The 21,842-nt window shown below is 40.0% G+C and overlaps 1 protein-coding gene across 2 annotated transcripts in view; it reads left to right on the top strand.

Annotated features, from left to right (window-relative positions):
- The window catches only part of MICU1 (mitochondrial calcium uptake 1), a 264,649-nt gene that overhangs the window by 213,950 nt on the left and 28,857 nt on the right, over positions 1-21,842 (top strand). For both annotated transcript variants that reach the window (XM_003815973.5, XM_055092954.1), the window contains one exon: positions 9,982-10,090. In XM_003815973.5, coding sequence (XP_003816021.1) covers positions 9,982-10,090 — 109 coding nt within the window. The remainder of the gene's footprint in view (positions 1-9,981; positions 10,091-21,842) is intronic.

Genomic DNA, 21,842 nt, shown 5'->3' with positions numbered 1-21,842 from the left:
GCCATGCGAAGAAGGATATGTTTGCTTCCCCTTCTGGCATGACTGTAAGTTTCCTGAGGTGTCCCTAGCCCTGCAAAACTGTGAGTCAATTAAACCTCTTTCCTTTGTAAATTACCCGGTCTCAGGTATGTCTTTATTAACAGCATAAGAACGGACTAATACAAAGGGTCCCCAGGTAAATCTAATGTGCAGCTAGGCTTATGAGCCACTGCCCGAGAGATGCAATGCTCCATCAGTGTCTCTAGCTGTTTTATCCCTAAGTAATAGTTTGAAGAACTGGGGAACCTGCCATGCTTGACAAAAATTACTCTATTGATGCTCTGAAAAACCACCATGTTTTTATTTAACAAAGAGTTTTCTGAGACTTCATAAATGTAATTCACAGTGGTGATCCTCTATGTTTATGAATGCAGAAGCTACTAACTAGTAACTTCTTAAGGATGAAATTGAAAATTATAACTCAGTTCAATGGCAGACATTGCTGTGTGCAAGACACTAAGCCAGGTGCTGTGAAAAAGACCATCCCTTATCCTTACAACTATATTTCTTTTTTTTTTTTTTTTTTTTTTTTGAGACGGAGTCTCGCTCTGTTGTCTAGGCTGGAGTGCAGTGGCCTGATCTCGGCTCACTGCAAGCTCCGCCTCCTGGGTTCATGCCATTCTCCTGCCTCAGCCTCCTGAGTAGCTGGGGCTACAGGTGCCCACTGCCACGCCTGGCTAATTTTTTTGTGTTTTTAGTAGAGACAGGGTTTCACCATGTCAGCCAGGATGGTCTCGATCTCCTGACCTCGTGATCCACCCGCCTTGGCCTCCCAAAGTGCTGGGATTACAGGCGTGAGCCACCACACCCAGCACAACTATATATATTTCTTAAGTCTGTAATAGTCTAGTAAGAGAAAAATATGTATGCAAAGAACTCTGTAATTCTATATTCACATTTACATTCAATATTTATCGAGCAGCCACTATGTGCCAAGCAGTCTTCTAAATACTGGGAATGCAGTAGTGAGCACACCAGTGTCTGCCTCATAGAACTTAGCATTCCTCCTGGAACGAAACAGATTTTAAACAAATATAAAGCAAGGTAACTCACTTAGCTTTGAGCTTCTTGAGAGCAGTGCCTTATTCATCTTTGCATGTCCTCTGTATGGTGGCGGTAAATGCTTATGAAATGCAATGATAAATGTGTTGAGTACTCTATTAAAGGTATGAGATCTTTTTGAAGCACTAAGGAGGAAGATTAGAGCCAGCTGAAGAGACCGAGTAAGATTTCTTAGAGGAAGTACAATTCGAACTTGGCCTTAAACATGGAGTAGGATTTTGACAAGCAGAAGCTTATAAAGACATTTGCTTTTGCTAAGTGTTTCCTGTCGTAGCCCTATCCCCAACAGCCTTCTGTGTGTATGATTGCTTATTAATTCTGCTACTAGCCATTAAGCAGTTAGTACTTATCAAACAGTTCTAATAAAACTATTAGATTGTTGAGTTTTCATATCATCTGTGGATAATATATGCGAGCTCTCCTTTTTCACGTATTCTCAGATATTTGAACCACATTAGTCATCTGTGGAATATCAGATTCTAGAAATTGCTAGCATACCCCTTGAAAACTCATTAACTCCAAATATTAGGTGCCCACCAGTCACTATGTAGTATAGCGTGTGAAATGTGGCCATAAAACTAAAAAGACTAGAACTCTACTTTTTGTTGTTGTTGTTGTTACTAATTAGCTTTGAAACCTGTACTTCCCCCAAAGGAGTACTAAGCTGTGCATTACTATAGGAGATTTAGTTTTATGAGTTTTCCCTCTATTATTTTCCTGTTTTTTCCCCACATGAATTTCATTTACATCAACTTTTCCCCTATTCCCTATCCCTCAAGATCCTACACATTCCAGAGAAGAGAACCTACTTCAGAGCTTAGTAGAATAAATTCATTATCACTAGTTCTGTAGTAATGAGCCTGCCAAATTACTAAGGACTCATATCTACCACTTACTGGGTACTTTCTGTGTACTAGACATTTTACATATCTTGTGTATCTACCTGCTTGGTAGATACTAGGTAGAATTATCATTTTTCAGATGAAAAATAGTCCTCTGAGCCTTAGTTATTAACCTGAGATCAACAATGTCTTAGGAAGGCGGCACCAGGGTTCAAAGCTTTATTCTTATTCCAGAGTCCATAGCCTTCTTACTAATCATCCTGTTTGTTGCCACTCCTTATTCTCCATGGTTTAAATAAGCACAAGTTTTTAGGGAAACAAAACCAGTGTTGCCAGATGCCAGCCTAAGATTCTTAGGAAGATAGCTAGAAAGGTTAATTTATGGAAGCAGATGGTGGAAGACCGTAAATCCCAGGCTAAAAAGTTTGGAGGTTTATCCAGTTGACAGTAGGAAATCATGGACATGTTGTGAGCGGAAGGGATAAAGATATGAAGAAAGTGATGTTTCAGAAAGATTAGATACCTGTGGAAATGTAAGTAACAGAAATGGTATAATTTCCCCTGCTGCCAGGCAACAGTTGAAGAGAAGTCTGGGGTTTGCAATAGGAAGATGCTTTATCAGAGCAAGACAGGCATAGTAATACCTCTGAAAGGTACCCAAGAAATAGGTAACATGGGCCACATGTAGCACAGGGTTCAGAAAGAATTGCTTTGTACCTGGTATAAAAATATTAATTAAAATTGTTTTAAAACTAAGCAGGAGAGGCTGGGCGCAGTGACTCACGCCTGTAATCCCAGCACTTTGGGAGGCCAAGGTAGTTGGATCACCTGAGGTCAGGAGTTCAAGACCAGCCTGGCCAACATGGCGAAAGCACATCTCTACAAAAATACAAAAAATTAGCCGGCCATGGTGACAGGTGTCTGTAATCCCAGCTACTTGGGAAGCTAAGGCAAGAGAATTGCTTGAACTCGGAAGGCGAAGGTTGCAGTGAGCCAAGATTGCTCCATTGCACTCCAGCCTAAGCAACAGAGTGAGACTCTGTCTCAAAAAAAAAAAAAAAAAACTAAGCAGGAGATTGAGCAGAGGATACATGACAAGAATGGTGAGAGGCATGGGATATAAGGAAGGAAGAAGACTGTTTTTTTCAGTGGGCCATAGACAGAACTTGGGCAATTAGATTGGCTTCTGGTAGACGGATTTGCTGTGACTGATTAAAAGGCAGGAAGAGGGAATCATCCATTACAGTGTTTGCACTCATCATGGCCTGTCAGCATTAGATATCTCACTTTACAGCTGACTCCAAAGGAAGCTACATTTTCCTTGTCTCATCTACTCTGACTGCTTCATATTTTTTAACAACTTTTTTTGAGGTATAATTTATATACCATAAATTATCCATTTTAACTGTACAATTCAGTGATTTTTAGTAATTTTAGTGAATTTTAGTAAATTTGCAGTTATGCAATTATTACTGCCATTCAGTTTTAGAACATTTCCATCACCCCAAAAAGATCCCTCCTGCTAGCTTTCAGTCAATCCTCATTTCTACCCTAGCCCCAGGCAACTATAAAACAGCTTTCAGTCTCTATAGACTTGCATTTACTGGACATTTCATATAAATACAATAATAAGGTAGTCTTTTGTGTCTGGCTTCTTTTACTTAGCACAATATTTTTATGTAGATGCTTATATTAATAGTTTATTATTTTCTATTGCAGAAGAGTAAATAGTATTTTATTTACTACATTACATTTTTATGTAGATGCTTATATTAATAGTTTATTATTTTCTATTGCAGAAGAGTAAATAGTATTTTATTGCTTGGATATACTAAATTTTATTTATCCATTCACATTTGGATTGTTTCCAGTTTTGGGCTATTAGGAATAATGTTGCTGTGAACATTGCATACAAGTCCTCCTGCAGACCTGTGTTTTCATTTTTGTTGAAGATTCCTAGGAGTGAAATAGCTGGGTTGTATGGTAAATTTAATGTTTTGAGGAACTGCTAAACCGTTTTCCAAAGTGGTGGAACCATTTCACATCTCCATGTGAATATACGAGAGTTCCAGTTTCTCCACACCCTCATCAACACCTATTATTGTCTGTCTTCTTTATTACAGTCATTCCAATAGGTGTGTAGTGGTATATCATTGTGATTTTAATTTGTATTTTCCTAATGATGCTAAGCATTGTTTCATGTACTTATTAGCCATTCACTTGTCTTGTTTGGTAAACTGTCTATTCAAATCTTTTTTTAAATCAGGTTGTTGGTCTTCCCATATATTGAGTTATAATAGTTGTTTATATAATTCTGGATACAAGTCCTTTTTTTTTTTATTTTTGAGACAGGGTCTCCCTCTGTCGCCCAGGCTGGAGTGCAGTGGCACAATCTCAGCTCACTTGAACCTCTGCCTCCCAGGTTCAAGCAGTTCTCCTGCCTCAGCCTCCTGAGTTGCTGGGATTACAGGTGCCCACCACCACAGCCTGGCTAATTTTTGTACTTTTAGTAAAGATGGGTTTTCACCATATTAGTCAGGCTGGTCTCGAACATCCAACCTCAGGTGATCCACCCGCCTTGGTGTCCCAAAGTGCTGGCATTACAGGTGTGAGCCACTGCACCCGACCTGGATTCAAGTCCGTTACCAACTATATGATTTTCAAGCATTTTCTCCTAGCTTGTGATTTTTCTATTTTCTCATTATTTTGAAGCACAAATTTTTAAAATTTTGATGAAGTCTAACCAATCAGTTTTTTTTCCTTTATGGATTGTGCTTTGGGTGTCATCTAAGAACTCTTGCCTTAGTCAAGGTCATGAAGATTTGCTCCTATGTGGTTTTGTTTTGTTTTGTTTTTGTTTTTGTTTTTTGTCTTTTTTTGAGACAGAGTTTCACTGCTGCCCAGGCTGGAGTGCAGTGGCACGATCTCGGCTCACTACAACCTCCACCTCCTGGATTCATGCAATTCTCATTCCTCAGCCTCCCGAGTAGCTGGGATTACAAGCACATGCCACCATGCCTGGCTAATTTCTGTATTTTTAGTAGAGACAGGGTTTCGCCATGTTGGCCAGGCTGGTCTCAAACTTCTGGGCTCAAGTGATCTGCCCGCCTTGGCCTCCCAAAGTGCTGGGATTACAGGCATGAGCCACTGTGCACTGTGCTCAGCCTCTCCTGTGTTTTCTTCTAAAAGTTTTATCCACTGCTTTTTTTTTTTTTTTTTTCTGGAGACAGAGTTTTGCTCTTGTCGCCCAGGCTGGAGTGCAATGGCGCAATCTTGGCTCACTGCAACCTTTGCCTCCCAGGTTCAAGCAATTCCCCTGCCTCGGCCTCCTGAGTAGCTGGGATTACAGGCATGCGCCACCATGCCCAGATAATTTTGTATTTTTAGTAGAGACGGGGTTTCACCATGTTTGGCCAGGCTGGTCCCGAACTCCTGACCTCAGGTGATCGATCCGCCTCGACCTCCCAAAGTGCTGGGATTACAGGCATGAGCCACCACACCTGGCCCTGCTTTTAGTTTTGAAAGACAATTCTATTCACTTGCTTAACAACTTCCTAATGTTAAATTCATTTTTCAACATCCTAAAGAAATAATCACTGTTGTCTACAAACTATCATTAATCTTATCTTCTTTTTATAGTCACCTAGAGCCCGGTTTATATAAGTCCATCTTTCCAAAGATAGATAGATAACCAGTTTGTTGAACAATTAGTCACAGTAACTCCTCTAAGAGACAGTTCCTTTTGATTATTATGTCTGCAGTTCTAGTCACCTGCCAATAGATTGTTTCATAAGTTGTAGCCTTCTTGTCCAAACAACTCAATTTGCAATAAGTATATCCTTTCTCTTTCCATCTTTCCAGCCACAAAGCTCATGTTATCATCTTACTCTAGCTTTTTTCTAATAGCCCTCTGGATTTTTACCATAGTAGTTACCAAAAAAATAAGAATTTTGTGACTGACATCATCTTCACTTTAAGGAGGCCTATCTAAATAGTAAGCTCCATAAAATCAAGGCCTGTGTCCAATACAATTTCCCTCACTGTTCTTGGCATAATGCTAAGTGATTAGTAAGTGCTCAATAAAATTTTTTATTATATCTTTGTGATAAAAGTATAGTGATGTATATTTAGATTTAATAGTTATATAATGTGATTTGCAGCCCACTGTTTTTCTGAATCACCAAATGAATAGCCATTCAGTTTAGATTGTTCTCTCTCTGTCCTCAGATAATTCTCAGCATAAGCACTCTGGTCTTGAGCTGTAGTATTTGATGTTTCAGAGTGTTAGTTAGAAACTAACAAACTTTAGAGGTTGTTTATCATCAGAGTGGGACACATTTCCTCTACCATGCCCTAACTGTTTTAGGAATTTTATGTTAACCTTTTAGCCTCAAATACCCTTTCAATAACTTAGTCCCCTAACTCTCTAACTCCTACAGGATTTTATACCTTAATAAGAAAAGTAACTGTAATCCCAGCACTTTGGGAGGCCGAGATGGGTGGATCACGAGGTCAGGAGATCGAGACCATCCTGGCTAACACGGTGAAACCCCATCTCTACTAAAAAAAAATACAAAAAATTAGCCGGGTGCAGTGGTGGGCGCCTGTAGTCCCAGCTACCCGGGAGGCTGAGGTAGGAGAATGGCGTGAACCCGGGAGGCGGAACTTGCAGTGAGCCGAGATCGCGCCACTGCACTCCAGCCTGGGCGATAGAGCGAGACTCCGTCTCAAAAAAAAAAAAAAGAAAAGTAAAAGAGCTTTAGCATGTTATGTGTGTATGTGTGTTGTGTGTGGTAAAATACACATCTATTTCCAGAACCCGTTCACCTTCCCAAACCGGAACTCCTTACCATTAAATAATAGCTCCTCATTCTCCTCCTCCCAGCTCCTGACAACCACCATCTTTGACTACTCTCAGTACCTCATTTAAGTGCAGTCATATAGTATTATCTTTTGTCCTTTTGTGGCTAGTTTATTTCACTTGGCATAATGTCTTCGAGGGTCATCATCCTGTAGCTTGTGTTAGAATCTTCTTCCTTTTAAAAGCTAAACAATATTCCATTGTGTGTATATGCCACATTTTGTTTATCCATTCATCCATCAGTAGACTGTTGGGTTGCCTCCACCTTTATGTGTCTTTTGATGGCAGGGAAAGGAAGATTATTAGTGTGTCCATCCACAAGCAATGATATTGTACAACCTGTACTTCTAATCCTATGGGATTCTCTTCTAAATTTGATTCTAGCTAGTGCCTACATTAAATAGCATACTATGGTATGCATAATGAGACCTAACTCTGGGTGCTCTAAGGCAAAGCCAAGAGACTGACCTCAAATTAGGGAAAAAGCATATAATATAGGCCTTCCAGTCCACTACCAAAAATTACAACACTTGGTACATAGTAGGTACTCTATAAATGTTTGTTTTTTGTTTTTTGGTTGTTTTGTTTTGTTTTGAGACAGAGTTTCCCTCTTGTTGCCCAGACTGGAGTGCAGTGGCGTGATCTCAGCTCACTGCAACCTCTGCCTCCCAGGCTCAAGAGATTCTCCTGCCTCAGCCTCCCAAGTAGCTGGGATTGCAGGCATGTGCCAGCATGCCTGGCTAATATTTTTGTATTTTTAGTAGAGACGGGGTTTCTCCGTGTTAGTCAGGCTGGTCTCGAACTCTTGACCTCAGGTGATCTGCCCGCCTCGGCCACCCAAAGTGCTGGGATTACAGGCGTGAGCCACCGTGCCTGGCTAGTACTCTATAAATGTTTGAATAAATGCTAAGTACAGATGCATCACTGTTCATAATTGCCAAAAATTGGAAACAGCCCAAATAAAATGGATAAACAAATTGTGGTATATTCACACAATGAAATACTTTATAGCAATAAAAATGAATGAACTACAGATACACACAAAAACATGAACAAATCTTAAAGAGAGAAGCCATATATAACAGAATGCCTACTGCATGATTCCATTTCTACTGTTCCACAACAGATAAAATTAAGCAACGGTTTTTGTAAGTACGCTATTTACATATAAAAATGCTATTTTTAAAAAAAAGCAAGGAAATGAATTCCCTAAAAGTCAGAATAGTGGTTATTGTCAGTAGGGGTTGGGCAGGGGCTGGAGTTTATGATTAGGAAGGGACATGTTGTGGGGAGAGAGGAGGCTTCTGAGATGCTGATAATAGTCTGTTCCTTGACCTAAATGAAGGTTCTGTGGGTGTTCACTTTGCAAGAGTTTGATAAGTTGTACATTTATATTTTATGCACCTTTCTATATAGTCATCATATTCCACAATAAAGTTTTTTAAGTTCTATGATTCTAAGGAAAAAAATTATAAAAGATCATGTGATATAATCATACAGTCTTTTTTGTTGTGTTTTGTTTTTGAGACAGCGTCTAGCCCTGTCACCCAGGCTGGAGTGCTGTGGCATGATCTCAGCTCCCTGCAACCTCTGCCTCCCAGGCTCAAGCGATCCTCCCACCTCAGCCTCCCAAATAGCTGGTACTATAGGCACATGCCACCACACTCGGCTAACTTTTTAAATATTTTTTGTAGAGATGAGGTTTCGCCATGTTGCCCAGGCTGGTCACTGAGCTCAAGTGATCCTCCTGCCTTGGCCTCCCAAAGTGCTGGGATTACAGGCATGAGTCAGTGCACCCAGCCTAATACAGTCTTTTAGCTTTCAGTTTGATAAGGTGAGAAACATACAATTGACCCAGTTTGGAGAGTACCAGGAAAGAACTGTAGATTGTATTAGGATTTCCTTATTACTGAGTTTCTGATGTGAGTTCCTGGGCTCTGTAGTTTGGGAAAATGAAAATTGCAGGAGGAGCAGCACTAAGTAGAAGCCAGTCTACATCTGCAGCTCTTTAAGGACCTGATGCTTCATTAAAAGGCATTAACATCAGTGTCTGGGATATCTAGGACATTTCCCAGTGTTTTCCCTTCTTAGAAACTGCATTTATTTCCATCACAGCATGATGTGTGGGAAGCGGGGAAAAGGCAAATAGGACAAATCTTCCTCCCTATAAAGGAATTCCCAGTAGCCCCTATTTCTATAACGACTTTTTCTCGATGCATCATAGAAAGTGGAATTAGAGATCAGCAAATCTTTAAACCGTTTTTGAAAAAAAATCTTCATTCACAGAATTTCATTAGATTAAAGTTAAGTGGCAAATTACTTTGTGAGTAGCTTTTAAATTGAGATAATGAACGGCTTCCCCATTACTTGGGTTTTGCTAAATACCAACATTGTTCCCCTGTATATCACTGACTTTGGTGATTCTTCAATTCGCTTAAGCCTCAAAAAGCTCAGCTGGCCTGTGAGCAGACTGTTAAACTGGAAGTCCTGACTCTGATTTTACTTCTTAAGATGTATAACAAGTCAAGTAGCTATAGCCCAATTAGGAAGTGTCATCATTGATAGTGTGTCTAATTGGAGAGCACAGTTAGAAATATTTTCATTAGGCCAGGTGTAGTGGCTCAGACCTGTAATCCCAGCACGTTGGGAGGCTGAGGCAGGTGAATCACTTGAGGTCAGGAGTTCAAGGCCAGTCTGGCCAACATGATGAAACTCTGTTTCTACTAAAAATACAAAAATTAACCGGGCGTGGTGGTGTGCACCTGTAATCCTAGCTACTCAGGAGGCTGAGGCAGGAGAATTGCTTGAACGTAGGAGGCGGAGGTTGCAGTGAGCCGAGATCATGCCATTATGCTCCAGCCTGGGTGACAGAGTGAAACTCCATCTCAAAAAAAAAAGAAGAAATATTTTCATTAAGATATTCAGCCATCACTGTAAGCTTTCTCAGATTTTACGTGTGAGAGGGAAGCAACTAGCCAGTTTGCCTTTCTCAGGGTAGAATTCAAGAGTTTTATTCCCCTGCTATTTATGAATTTGATATTCCTTGACTAATGTATTCAGTTTCTGTTCTAGACATGAGCATGAATTTCTGATTTGCAGATGTGAATCACTGCCTATGCATATCGTGCTGCTTTTTGTTACAGGTCCTGCCTTACCTTGCTGTCTCTCCTCTTTCAGGGTCTGACATTTCAGGAGGTGGAGAACTTCTTTACTTTCCTAAAGAACATTAATGATGTGGACACTGCATTGAGTTTTTACCATATGGCTGGAGCATCTCTTGATAAAGGTAACGAAACTCAAAAAGTGTTTTTTTGAAGGTATGAACATTGGATCTGTAATCTCTTAGGTGACTGCCCCTCCTGAACAGTAAAAGATAAGTTTTTCTTGGCATCCTTGAAATGAATGGTGTTTTGATTTGTTGACATTGTATGAGCCTTGCATTTCACCCTGAGATGCCAAGTTCAGTGAATATATTTTCTTGTGCTAAGGCCGTAGTCTGGGCAGGTGCCTATCTTTAAATGACTAACCTTGAAAATAAGCATCTAAGCTGAGGCACAGGGCATGAAGCTGCAGAACTTCCCCTATCTGAGCCAGAGTCATTATATATACAATGTGAAGCTAAAGTCACTATACAACTTAAGTTGCGTCTTTGATGAGAAGGAATGCTTTAGTTTATTTCTTATATTAAGACTTTTTTTAAGACAATATGACTCTGAGAATAACACCCCGCTCCTTTGGCTTACTTCATAGAAATTCAGTTACAGTTTGTACAAGCAACGTGAGAGCACGGAGGAATTGAAAGCACAATTTTTCCCTCAACATTTCATTATGAAAATTTTTAAACATTCAGCACAGTTGAAATAATTATTTAAATAACATCCACATATTCAGCTCAACTGACATTTTGCTATATTTGCTTGATCGTATGACTATGCATATTTTCATCTCTCTAAGTAATCATTGATCTTATTTGACATGTTCAAAGTAAGTTGCAGACATAAGTATACTTCACTCCCAATTAGTTCAGTATGAATATTAACTAAAGTTCAAGATTCATTTAAAGTTCTTTCAGTCCCCTTCACAGTTTTTGCCCCCACTCACCAAGAGGCAACCTTTGTACTGTATATTTTTCCACCATAGATTAATTTTGCTTTTTCTAGAACTTCATACATTGGAATTATATAAATGTACACTCGTCTAAGGTTTCACTCAATGTTTTTGAGATCCATCTCCGTTGTGTGTCAGTAGTTTAATCCTTTTTTATGATGAGTAGTAACCCATTGTATGAATATAGTCAGGCATGGTGGTTCATGCCTGTAATCCCAACACTTTGGGAGGCTGAGGCAGGTAGATCACCTGAAGTCAGGAGTTTGAGACCAGCCTGGTCAACATGGCGAAACTCCATCTCTACTAAAATTGCAAAAATTAGCCAGGCGTGGTGGTGTATGCCTGTAGTCCCAGCTACTCGGAAGGCTGAGGCAGGAGAATTGCTTGAATCTGGGAGGCAGAGGTTGCAGTGAGCCAAGATTGTGCAGGATTGCTTGAGCCCAGGAGTTTGAGACCAGCCTGGGCAACATAGTGAGACCCCATCTCTCTCTTTTTTTTTTTAAATAAGGAGTATATGAACATATATGAAAGTCCTGAAATGTCAGCTATTGTAAATGCTGCCAACTTGGTCTTCTTTTTCAAGATTACTTTGGATATTCTAGGTCATTTGTATTTCCATATAAATTTTAGAATCAGCTTGTCACTTTCTATGCCAAAAGAAGTGGAATTGTGATTACAGTAACATTGAGTATGTAGATCAATTTGGGAAGAATCAACACCTTAGTGTAATATAGCATCTTATAATTCACGAGCATAATATATCTCCCCATTTTATAAGGTCTCATTTTCTCTCAGCAGTGGTCTTATAGTTTTATTAATACAGGTCTTGCACATATATTTTTAAAATTTGTGCTTAAGTATTTTATGGTTTTCGATCCCATTATAAATGGAATTGGTTTTATTTTATTTTCTAATTGTTTGCTGCTAATATTAAAATATAACTGATTTTTATATATTAACTTTATATTCTGTAATTTTGCTAAATTCACTTATTCTTCTAGTTGTTTTGTAGATTCCTCAGGTTTTTCTATGTAAATAATCCTATCATCTTCAAACAGAGATAGTTTCATCTCCTTTTTTAAAAAAAAATTTATGGCTTTTTTTTTCTTGCTTTATTGCACTTGCTTACCCCACCAATACAATATTGAATAGAAGTGGTGAGAGTGGACATCCTTGGCTTCTTTCTGAACTTTAGAGAAAAGTATTCAATATTGTACCATTAAATTGGATATTAGATTAGATTTTTCATAGTTGCTCGTTGTCAGATTAAGAAAATTATTTTCTGTTATTTGAAAAGGGTTTTTGTCATCAATGGCTCCTGTATTTTGTCAAATTTTTTTCTATATATATTGAAATGGTCATATGGCTTTTCTGCTTTATTCTTTTAATATGGTAGATGACATTGACTATTCCTTATCCTGAAATAAACCTAATTTGTAATGATGTATTAGCTTTTTTAATGTATTGCTAGACTTGATTTCCTAACATTTTGTTAAATATTGACAGATATTGGTCTGTAATTTTATTTTTTTTTTGTAATGTCTTTTCGGGTTTTATATCAGAGTATTTTATCCTCATAAAATGAGTTAGGGACCGGGCACAGTGGCTCACGCCTGTTATCCCAGCACTTTGGGAGGCCGAGGCAGGTGGATCACCTGAGGTCAGGAGTTCGAGACCAGGCTGGCCAACATGGTAAAACTCTGTCTCTACTAGAAATACAAAAAATTAGCTGGGCATGGTGGTAGGTGTCTGTAATCCCAGCTACTCAGGAGGCTGAGGCAGGAGAATCACTGGAACCTGGGAGGTGGAGGTTGCAGTGAGCCGAGATCGCGCCATTGCACTCCATTCTGGGCGACAAGAGCGAAACTCTGTCTCTAAATTAATTAATTAATTAAATTAAATAGGCCAGGCATGGTGGCTCATGCCTGTAATCCTAACACTTTAGGAGGCTGAGACGGGCAGATCACCTGAGATCAGGAGTTCAAGACCAGCCTCGCCAACATGGTGAAACCCCATCTGTAACTAAAAATAACAAAAAGTAGCCGGGCTTGGTGGCACATGCCTGTAGTCCCAGCTACTTGGGAGGCTGAGGCAGGAGAATCACTTGAACCCGGGAGATGGATGTTGCAGTGAGCTGAGATCACGCCACTGCACTCCAGACTGGGTAGCAGAGCAAGACTCCATCTCAAAAATAATAATTAAATAAGTAAATAAATAAAATGAGGGATTTTTCCTTCTCTATTTTCAGAAGTTTCTGTAAGATGAGTATTGTTTCTTTCTGAGCTGTATTTGATAGAATTCATCAGTGGAACTATCTGGACTTGCCAATTTCTTTCTGAAAAGGTTTTGATAATTTAATTTTTTAAGTAAATATGTAAGGTTTGTGTTTTGTATGAATTTTAGGTTATATTTTTGAATAATTTGCCCATGTCATCTATGTTATTGAATTTATTGACATGAAGTTGTTCATAATATTCCATTATTATCCCTTTGATGTCTGTAGAATCTGAAATCCCCTTTTACTCCTACTGTTGGCAAATTATGAATTCTCTTTCTTTTTTAAAAAAATATTTCTTAGTCTACCTAGGGGTTTAGCAATTTTGTTAATCTTTTCAAAGAACCAATTTTTGACTTTGTTAATTTTCTCTATGGTTTGTTGCCTATTGAGTTGATTTCTGCTCATACCTTTGTTACTTATTCCTTCACTTATTTTCAGTATATATTATTTTGTTTTTCTTTTTCTAAGCTTCTTAAGATGAAACCTTACTTACCTTTTCTAAGGTAAGCTTGTGAAGCTATAAATTTCCCTATAAACACTGCTTTAGTCTGGGCGTGGTGGCTCACGCCTGTAATTCCAGCACTTTGGAAGGTGGGTGGATCACTTGAGGCCAGGAGTTCAAGACTAGCCTGGCCAACAGGGTGAAACTCCATCTGTACTAAAAATACAAAAACTAGTCAGGCATGGTGGCACGCACCTGTAATCCCAGCTACTGGGGAGGCTGAGGCAGGAGAATTGCTAGAACCCAGGAGGCAGAGGTTACAGTGAGCTGAGATCTCACCACTCTACTCCAGCTTGAGAGACAGAGGAAGACTGTGTCTCCAAAAAACAAACAAACAAAAAACACCTAACCAAAAAATAAAACACACACACACTGCCGGGTGTGGTGGCTCACGCCTGTAATCCCAGCACTTTGGGAGGCTGAGGTGGGCGGATCACGAGGTCGGGAGATCGAGACCATCCTGGCTAACACAGTGAAACCCCGTCTCTACTAAAAATACAAAAAATTAGCTGGGTGTGGTGATGGGCGCCTGTAGTCCCAACTACTTGGGAGGCTGAGGCAGGAGAATGGCGTGAACCCAGGAGGCAGAGGTTGCAGTGAGCCGAGATCGCACCACTGCACTCCAGCCTGGGCAACAGAGCGAGACTCCGTCTCAAAACACACACACACACACACACACACATACACACACACACATACACAATTTTGGTATGTAATATTTTTTACATCATCCTGTTCAAAATATTTTCTGTTTATTAGGTAAATTTGTGGACTATTTAAAAGTATATTGTTTAACTTCCAAATATTTTGGTTTTAGCTGCATGTGGTGGCTTACACCTATAATCCCAGCACTTTGGTAGGTCAAAGCAGGAGGATCACTTGAGGCCAGGAGTTCAAAGCCAGCCTGGGCAACATAGCAAGACTTTGTCTCTACAAAAAATTTAAAAATTCAAATTAAAAAAAATTTTTTTTTTTTTGAGACAGAGTTTCTCTCTGTCGCCAAGGCTGGAGTGCAGTGGCGCGATCTCGGCTCACTGCAACCCCCACCTCCCGGATTCAAGCAGTTCTCTGCCTCAGCCTCCCAAAAGCTGGGATTACAGGCGCCCACCACCACACCCAGCTAATGGTGACCCGGGTCACCGTCTTGGCCTGGGTGGTCTTGAACTCCTGACCTCATGATCCACCCACCTCGGCCTCCCAAAGTGCTGGGATTACAGGCGTCAGCCACCGCGCCCGGCCCCAGCTCAAGTTTTTATGTAGTATCACTTACCATAAATCTGAAGAACTTCTTTATTTGTTTATTTATGAGACAGGCACCTCGGCTCAAAATGGTGCCATCTTGGCTCACTGCAGCCTCCATGTCCAAGGCTCAAGCAATCCTCTCACATCAGCCTCCTGGTTAGCTGGGACCACAGGCTCATGCCACCACGCCTGGCAAATTTTTTTTATTTTTTATAGATAGTTTCACCATGTTGCCCAGGTTGGTCTCGAATTCCTGGGCTCAAGCAATCTGCCTGTCTCAGCCTCCCACAGTGGCTAAGATTACAGGCATCAGCCACCATGCCGCCCAGCCGAACTTCCGTTATCATTTCCTGTAGTGCAGATCTGCTAGCAGTGAATTCTTTTACTTTTTGGGTTATCTAAAAATGTGTTTATTTCACTGTTGATGACCACAATGTTTGATTTTTCAGTCTCTCCAAAGCACTAAGATTTTATCAATCATTTTTTGTTTTTGTTTTTTGTTTGTTTTTTTGTTTTTTGTTTTTTTAATATACCTAAAGTTTATTTGGGCCAAGTTTGAAGACGGCAACCCAGTAGCATGGATTCAAGTTGCCCTGAATATATACTCCAATTAGCAGCAGTTACAAGTGGGTTTTTAAAGGAAAAGAAGAGATAGTTTCTAATTTGCTTACCAAGAATTTACATTAAAATAACATAAGCTATTGATTGTGTATACATTGTTCTTTGTATCACAGATTCCAGGAACATGAAACTAACAGGTAAGGCAGCTAGTCAGGAACAAAATACCTTTAAACAATTGTGCCTGGCCATGGAATTGGGGACAGGGTTGTGACTGAAGTCCCATACTCCTGTCTCTGTGCTTGATAAATTGTGCACACCTCACATACCTCAGGCTGTTCTGAGTATGTTTCTTTTCTCATTCAGCCACTTTTTTTTTTTTTTATCAGAAATCTTCCCATGGAAGCATTGATCAATCTCAGCTTATGAGACTGATAGACATTCTTCATCCCTGGCACTGGGAAGGCTCATTGCCAGATGGTCCTGTCCTGCTGGGGGCTGGGGAAGATATAGAACAATCTTGCTTATTCAATTTTTTTTTTAGCGGATTCCTTAAGATTTTCTAATACAAGATCATGGTTCTCACTTATATATGGAATCTAAATGGAGTTGAACTCATAGAAGTAGAAAGTAGAATGGTTGTCCCCAGGGGCTACAGGAGGCAGGGAAATGGGGAGTTATTTTGTTCAAAGGGTGCAAAGCTTCAGTTAGGCAGGATGAAATAGTTCTAGAGAGCTAGTTTACACTCTGGTGACTATAATTAGTAATCCTATTGTACACTTGAAATTTGCTGAGATCTTAAGTGTTCCTTACAATATACCTACATAAAAAAGGTAACTATGTGAAGTGATGGAAATGTTTTGTTTTCGTTTTTGTTTTTTTGAGACAGGGTCTCACTCTGTTGCCCAGGCTGTAGTGCAGTGGTACAATGTCTGCTTACTGCAACCTTCGCCTTCCAGGTTCAAACGATTCTCCTGTCCCAGCCTCCCAAGTAGCTGGGACTATAGGCGCATGCCACCACACCTGGCTAATTTTTGTATTTTTAGTAGAGATGAGATTTCGCCATGTTGGCCAGGCAGGTCTCAAACTCCTGACCTCAAGTGATCTGCCCAACTCAGCCTCCCAAAGTGCTGGGATTACAGGCGTGAGCCACCGCACCTGGCCTGAAGTGATGGAAGTCTTAATTAGCTTGATTGTGGTAATTATTTCACAGTATATACATATGTCCAAACATCACATTGTATACTTTAAATATATACAGTTTGTATTTGTCAATTACACCTCAGTAAAGCCAGGAAAAAAATACAAGATCATTCCATCTGCAAATAGGGATCATTTTACTTCTTCCTTTCTCATCTCAATGCCTTTTATTTCATTTTATTAATCCATATAACTTCTTAAAATAGCGTCTGTTTGTTTAAATTAGTACTTCCAAGCTGGGCTCAGTGGCACACACCTGTAGTCCCAGCTACTCAGGAGGCTGAGGCAGGAGGATCTCTTGAGCCCAGGAGTAGTTTAAGGCCAGTCTGTGCAACCTAGCAAGACCTCATCTCTAATAATAATAATAATAATAATAATAATAATAGCATTTCCACTGATCTTTGCAGAATCTTTTGAAAAACAAGTTAATGATATCATATAGGGTGTGTGTGTGTGTGTGTGTGTGTGTGTGTAGCACCACCAGATCATTTCTCTAGAATAGCTTTGGTTTTACTGCTCTTTCACAAAACAAAGTTTGACAGCATCTGCAAATCCAAAGATATAAGATTTGAAGTCTTTATTTATTTATTTTTTAGATGGAGTTTTGCTCTTGTTGCGCAGGTTGGAGTGCAATGGCACGATCTTGGCTCACTGCAACCTCCACCTCCTGGGTTCAAGCGATTCTCCTGCCCCAGCCTCCCAAGTAGCTGGGATTACAGGTGCCTGCCACCACTCCCAGCTACTTTTTGTATTTTTAGTAGAGTTCGGGTTTCACCATGTTGGCCAGGCTAGTCTCAAATTCCTAATCTCAGGTGATCCACCTGCCTTAGCCTCCCAAAGTGCTGGGATTACAGTCATGAGCCACCACGCCCGGCCAGTCATCATTTACTATAAAAACAAAATTAATAAGTTCCTCTTTATTTTTGCATACCTTCTTTTTGAAAAGCCCAACTAAAGACAACGAAAGTTCATTAAAGAACAATTATATAGGATGAATCACTGTCTGTGTTAAAATTATAGGGCGTACAAAATAGAATGATTCAGGGTAGTGTTAGCAAAGGGAAATTGCAACCTAGTGATTAAAAAAAAGAAAGAAAAAATGTTTCTTTCAAATGACTTCAGGCCTTTTGCTGGGATTTGTAGTCTCCATATAGTTCATGTCTCATTATCCTTGCTAATAGAGGCAGTGGTACAAATTGCACAGCCATATCTGACATCCAAAAATACATGTGGCTTTGAGATGTATGTTTGGGGTTTGTTTTTTGTTTTGTTTTATTTTTGGTAAATACATACATACATTTAATTTTGTACCGAGTTGGAAGGGGGAAAAATCTGCCTGTCAATCTTTTTGTTCAATTTATTCCTTTTTGTTTGTTTGTTTTGAGATGGAGTTTTGCTTTGTTGCCCAGGCCGGAGTTCAGCGGCGCAGTTTCAGCTCACTGCAACCTCAGCCTCCTGGGCTCAAGCGATTCTCCTGCCTCAGCCTCCCAAGTAGCTGGGACTACAGGCACCCACCACCCAGCTAATTTTTGTATTTTTACTAGAGATGGGGTTTTACCATGTTGGCCAGGCTGGTCTCAAACTCCTGACCTCAAGTGATCTGCCCGCCTTGGTCTCCCAAAGTGCTGGGATTACAGGCGTGAGCCACTGCACCCGGCCTCAAATTTATTCTTATTTTTTATTTTTTGAGATGGAGTTTCGCTTTGTCACCCAGGCTGGAGTACAGTGGCGCGATCTCAGCCCCCTGCAATCTCTGCCTCCTGGGTGCATGTGATTCTCCTGCCTCAGCTCCCCAAGTAGCTGGGATTACAGGCACGTGCCAACATGTCTGACTAATTTTTGTATTTTTATTTTATTTTATTTATTTATTTATTATACTTCAAGTTCTAGGGTACATGTGCACAACGTGCAGGTTTGAGACATAGGTATATATGTGCCATGGTGGTTTGCTGCACCCATCAACTCATCATTTACATTAGGTATATCTCCTAATGCTATCCCTCCCCCAGCCCCCGACCCTGCAACAGGCCCCAGTGTGTGATGTTCCCCTTCCTGTGTCCAAGTGATCTCATTGTTCAGTTCCCACCTATGAGTGAGAACATGCGGTGTTTGGTTTTCTGTCCTTGTGATAGTTTGCTCAGAATGATGGTTTCCATCTTTATCCATGTCCCTGCAAAGGACATGGTTTGCATATGTTGAACCAGCCTTGCATCCTAGGGATGAAGCTGACTTGATCATGGTGGATAAGCTTTTTGATGTGCTGCTGGATTTGGTTTGCTAGTATTTTATTGAGGATTTTCCCATTGATGTTCATCAGGGATATTGGTCTAAAATTCTCTTTTTTTGTTGTGTCTCTGCCAGGCTTTGGTATCAGGGTGATGTTGGCCTCATAAAATGAGTTAGGGAGGATTCCCTCTTTTTCTATTGATTGGAATAGTTTCAGAAGGAATGGTACCAGCTCCTTTTTGTACCTCTGGTAGAATTTGGCTGTGAATCCGTCTGGTCCTGGACTTTTTTTTGGTTGGTAGGCTGTTAATTATTGCCTGAATTTCAGAGCCTGTTATTGGTCTATTCAGAGATTCAGCTTCTTCCTGGTTTAGTCTTGGGAGGGTGTATGTGTCCAGGAATTTATCCATTTCTTCTAGATTTTCTAGTTTATCTGTGTAGAGGTGTTTGTAGTATTCTCTGATGGTAGTTTGTATTTCTGTGGGATCGGTGGTATATCCCCGTTATCATTTTTTACTGTGTCTATTTGATTCTTCTCTCTTTTCTTCTTTATTAGTCTTGCTAGCTGTCTATCAATTTTGTTGATCTTTTCAAAAAACCGGCTCCTAGATTCATTGATTTTTTGAAGGGTTTTTTTTGTGTCTCTATCTCTTTCAGTTCTGCTCTGATCTTAGTTATTTCTTGCCTTCTGCTAGCTTTTGCATTTGTTTGCTCTTGCTTCTCTAGTTCTTTTAATTGTGATGTTAGCGTATCAATTTTAGATTTTTCCTACTTTCTCTTGAGGGCATTTAGTGCTATAAATTTCCCTCTATACACTGCTTTAAATGTGTCCCAGAGATTCTGGTATGCTGTGTCTTTGTTCTCATTGGTTTCAAAGAACATCTTTATTTCTGCCTTCATTTTGTTATTTACCCAGTAGTCATTCAGGAGCAGGTTGTTCAGTTTCCATGTAGTTGAGTGGTTTTGAGTGAGTTTCTTAATCCTGAGTTCTAATTTGATTGCACTGTGGTCAATCAAATGAGAGACAGTTTGTTGTGATTTCTGTTCTTTTACATTTGCTGAGGAGTACTTTACTTCCAATTATGTGGTCAATTTTAGAAGAAGTGTGATGTGGTGCTGAGAAGAATGTATATTTTGTTGATTTGGGGTGGAGAGTTCTGTAGATGTCTATTAGGTCCACTTGGAACTTAGCTGAGTTCAGGTCCTGGATATCCTTGTTAACCTTCTGTCTCATTGATCTGTCTAGTATTGACAGTGGGGTGTTAAAGTCTCCCGTTATTATTGTGTGGGAGTCCAGGTCTCTTTGTAGGTCTCTAAGGACTTGCTTTATGAATCTGGGTGCTCCTGTATTGGGTGCTCCTGTATTGGGTGCATATATATTTAGGATAGTTAGCTCTTCTTGTTGAATTGATCCCTTTACCATTATGTAATGGCCTTCTTTGTCTCTTTTGATCTTTGTTGGTTTAAAGTCTGTTTTATCAGAGACTAGGGTTGCAACCACTGCTTTTTTTTGTTTTCCATTTCCTTGGTAGATCTTCCTCCATCCCTTTATTTTGAGCCCATGTGTGTCTTTGCACATGAGATGGGTCTCCTGAATACAGCACACTGATGCATCTTGATTCTTTATCCAATTTGCCAGTCTGTATCTTTTAATTGGGGCATTTAGCCCATTTACATTTAAGGTTAATATTGCTATGTGTGAATTTGATTCTGTCATTATGATGTTCGCTGGTTATTTTGCCCATTAATTGATGCAGTTTCTTCATAGCATCGATGGTCTTTGCAATTTGGCCTGTTTTTGCAGTGGCTGGTATCGGTTGTTTCTTTCCATGTTTAGTGCTTCCTTCAGGAGCTCTAATAAGGCAGGCTTGGTGGTGACAAAATCTCTCAGCATTTGCTTGTTTGTAAAGGATTTTATTTCTCCTTCACTTATGAAGCTTAGTTTGGCTGGATATGAAATTCTGGGTTGAAAATTATTTTCTTTAAGAATGTTGAATATTGGCTCCCACTCTCTTCTGGCTTGTAGGGTTTCTGCTGAGACATCTGCTGTTAGTCTGATGGGCTTCCCTTTGTGGGTAACTCGACCTTTCTCTCTGCTGCTCTTAACACTTTTTCCTTCATTTCAACCTTGGTGAATCTGACAACTGTGTCTTGGGGTTGCTCTTCTCAAGGAGTATCTTTGTGGTGTTCTCTGTATTTCCTGAATTTGAATGTTGGCCTGCCTTGCTAGGTTGGGGAAGTTCTCCTGGATAATATCCTGAAGAGTGTTTTCCAGCTTTGTTCCATTCTCCCCATCACTTTCAGGTACATCAATCAAATGTAGATTTGGTCTTTGCACATAGTCCCATATTTCTTGGAGGCTTTGTTCATTTCTTTTAACTCTGTTTTCTCTAACCTTGTCTTCTCGCTTTATTTCATTAATTTGATCTTCAATCACTGATACCCTTTCTTCCACTTGATCGAATCAGCCATTAAAGCTTGTGCATGCATCATGAAGTTCTCATGCCATGGTTTTCAGCTCCATCAGGTTATTTAAGGTCTTCTCTACACTGTTTATTCTAATTAGCCATTCGTCTAATCTTTTTTCAAGGTTTTTAGCTTCCTCGCGATGGGTTTGGACATCCTTTAGCTCAGAGAAGTTTGTTATTACTGACCTTCTGAAGCCTACTTCTGTCAACTCATCAAAGTCATTCTCCGTCTAGCTTTGTTCCGTTGCTGGCGAGGAGCTGCGATCCTTTGGAGGAGAAGAGGCGCTCTGATTTTTAGAATTTTCAGCTTTTCTGCTCTGGTTTCTCCCCATCTTTGTGGTTTCATCTACCTTTGGTCTTTGATGTTGGTGACCTACAGCTGGGGTTTTGGTGTGGACGTCCTTTTTGTTGATGTTGATGCTATTCCTTTCTGTTTGTTAGTTTTCCTTCTAACAGT

Source organism: Pan paniscus, chromosome 8 (assembly GCF_029289425.2).
Source record: "Pan paniscus chromosome 8, NHGRI_mPanPan1-v2.0_pri, whole genome shotgun sequence".
NCBI lineage: Eukaryota > Metazoa > Chordata > Mammalia > Primates > Hominidae > Pan > Pan paniscus.
Note: the sequence above shows the minus strand (reverse complement) of the source record. Positions and strands in the feature narration are given on the sequence as shown.